Source organism: Rhinichthys klamathensis, unplaced genomic scaffold (genome assembly GCF_029890125.1).
Source record: "Rhinichthys klamathensis goyatoka isolate OS25496 unplaced genomic scaffold, OSU_Roscu_1.1 h1tg000011l_1, whole genome shotgun sequence".
In the NCBI taxonomy this organism is placed as follows: Eukaryota; Metazoa; Chordata; class Actinopteri; order Cypriniformes; family Leuciscidae; genus Rhinichthys; species Rhinichthys klamathensis.
The window spans coordinates 4,148,117-4,150,000 of NW_026606564.1; the positions used below are offsets into that span (position 1 = coordinate 4,148,117).

General features: G+C 39.0%; 1 protein-coding gene across 1 annotated transcript in view; it reads left to right on the plus strand.

Annotated features, from left to right (window-relative positions):
- Positions 1–537: 537 nt before the first annotated feature.
- Positions 538–1,884, plus strand: part of dnajb4 (DnaJ heat shock protein family (Hsp40) member B4) — a 5,486-nt gene continuing 4,139 nt past the window's right edge. The window contains exon 1 of the mRNA XM_056264356.1: positions 538–984. Coding sequence (XP_056120331.1) covers positions 774–984 — 211 coding nt within the window. The 5' untranslated portion in view covers positions 538–773. The remainder of the gene's footprint in view (positions 985–1,884) is intronic.

The window sequence follows — 1,884 nt, forward strand, 5'->3', positions numbered from 1 at the left end:
GTGCGAAAAGAATTCATGTAAAATGAAAGATGTCGTCACTGAATGCATTTTGTACCAAAGCAATGATAAATCCATAGTTTAGCTCACATATAGCTATACAAAGTATTTAGAATTGGTATACATATAGGCCTATTTTTTAAAAAACTGTAGCCTAAATGGGTATTAAAGTGGAACCTCTTTCTTGTCAGATCTTGTCTTCATGTGGATTGAACATACCTGGATGGATGGATGGATGGATGGATGGATGGATGGATAGATTGAACAGACCTGGATGATAGATAGATAGATAGATAGATAGATAGATAGATAGATAGATAGATAGATAGATAGATAGATAGATAGATAGATAGATAGATAGATAGATAGATAGATAGATAGATAGATAGACAACATTCTCAGAGACAATGGCTAGGCTATTTCACATCGTTTCATGCGTTTCTGGTTCGAGAGGATTTTAGATCTGAAAATGGATTTATCTGAAAATGGGAAATGACGTGCTTCAGCTCACACGTTCTAGAAGCGCCCTCTGAGTCCAGAGCTGCACTGGCACAGGGAGGGAGCAGTGGCTATTTAAAGAGGCTAAAATAACACAAGATCTTTAGTGCTGAGTAACCGCCTCCAAACAGACACAACAGGATCAACTGATCATCTGTGTCACGGTTTAAAGAGGCAGGGTTTGACAGCCACGACGGTGCTTTTATTCACGGTCTTCTTTTTCAGTGAACTGACTGACTCCTCGGGCAGCGGTGCCAACCCGCTCTGCATAGGAGAAAATGGGCAAAGATTTCTACAAAATATTGGGAATCGCGAAAGGAGCATCAGACGACGACATCAAAAAAGCGTACAGAAAACAGGCTCTGAAATGGCATCCTGACAAAAACAAGGCGGCCAATGCGGAGGAGAAATTCAAGGAGGTCGCGGAGGCTTATGAAGTTCTCAGTGATCCAAAGAAACGGGAAATATACGACCAGTACGGAGAAGAAGGTAGGCTTTTTCCATCTCTGAAACACACCCGTTTTAGCAGTGAACATTATCTGACCACGAATGCTTAATCCTTCTGCTCATCTTTTAAATATGTCGGATGTAGGCTAACAAGACAAATATAGGCTATGTTGAAATGAAAAATAAATCCCTGGACATTTATCCATACATGGCTATACAAAGTTGTCCGTATGGATGGAGTCATGGTTTTATTGTGCTTGCAGTGCTCAACCAACATATTTTAAGTCGGAAACAAAGCTCTGTATTGTATGTAACTTACAGTAAGCGTCGAAATTAGATGTCTGTTGTCTAAATCTAAGTGGTCTGTACGTGCGTATATTTAGTGTGGGATACACAGCCTACCGCAGTGGGTATAGCTACAACGGGGCTAAAATGTGCTTTTCACATACTCCTAATGTATGATTGCAGAAAGGATTGAACGTTGCCAGATAGCTGTACGTCTGCAAGATATCTGTTAAAGATCACTTGTCTTCATCTGGAAAGCATCTGCTGTTTACTAACATCTGATAGACGTCTTTAAAATGTCAGTTTAACATACATTCTAAATCAACATCTTAAAGACATTTTCTAAATGTCTATTTGACATCTGACAGGAAACGTCCTATAGACATATTGCAGAGGAGCAAAAACTTTACATGATGTAGGGCTAGGCTACGTGTGGTATCAGGTGATGGGAGATTTTGTGTGAAAATAAATCATAAAAGTGGCTTGATTTGTTTAAAAATCCTGATAGCACACGAACATCTCAGAGACGTCTATTTGATGTCTGCATTTACATCTGCAAGATGTATTTTTTAGTGTTGCTCATCATCAAGACATCTCCTGTCAGATTTCAAATAGACATCTAAAAGATGTCTGTAAGATATTTATGGTTTATAATGT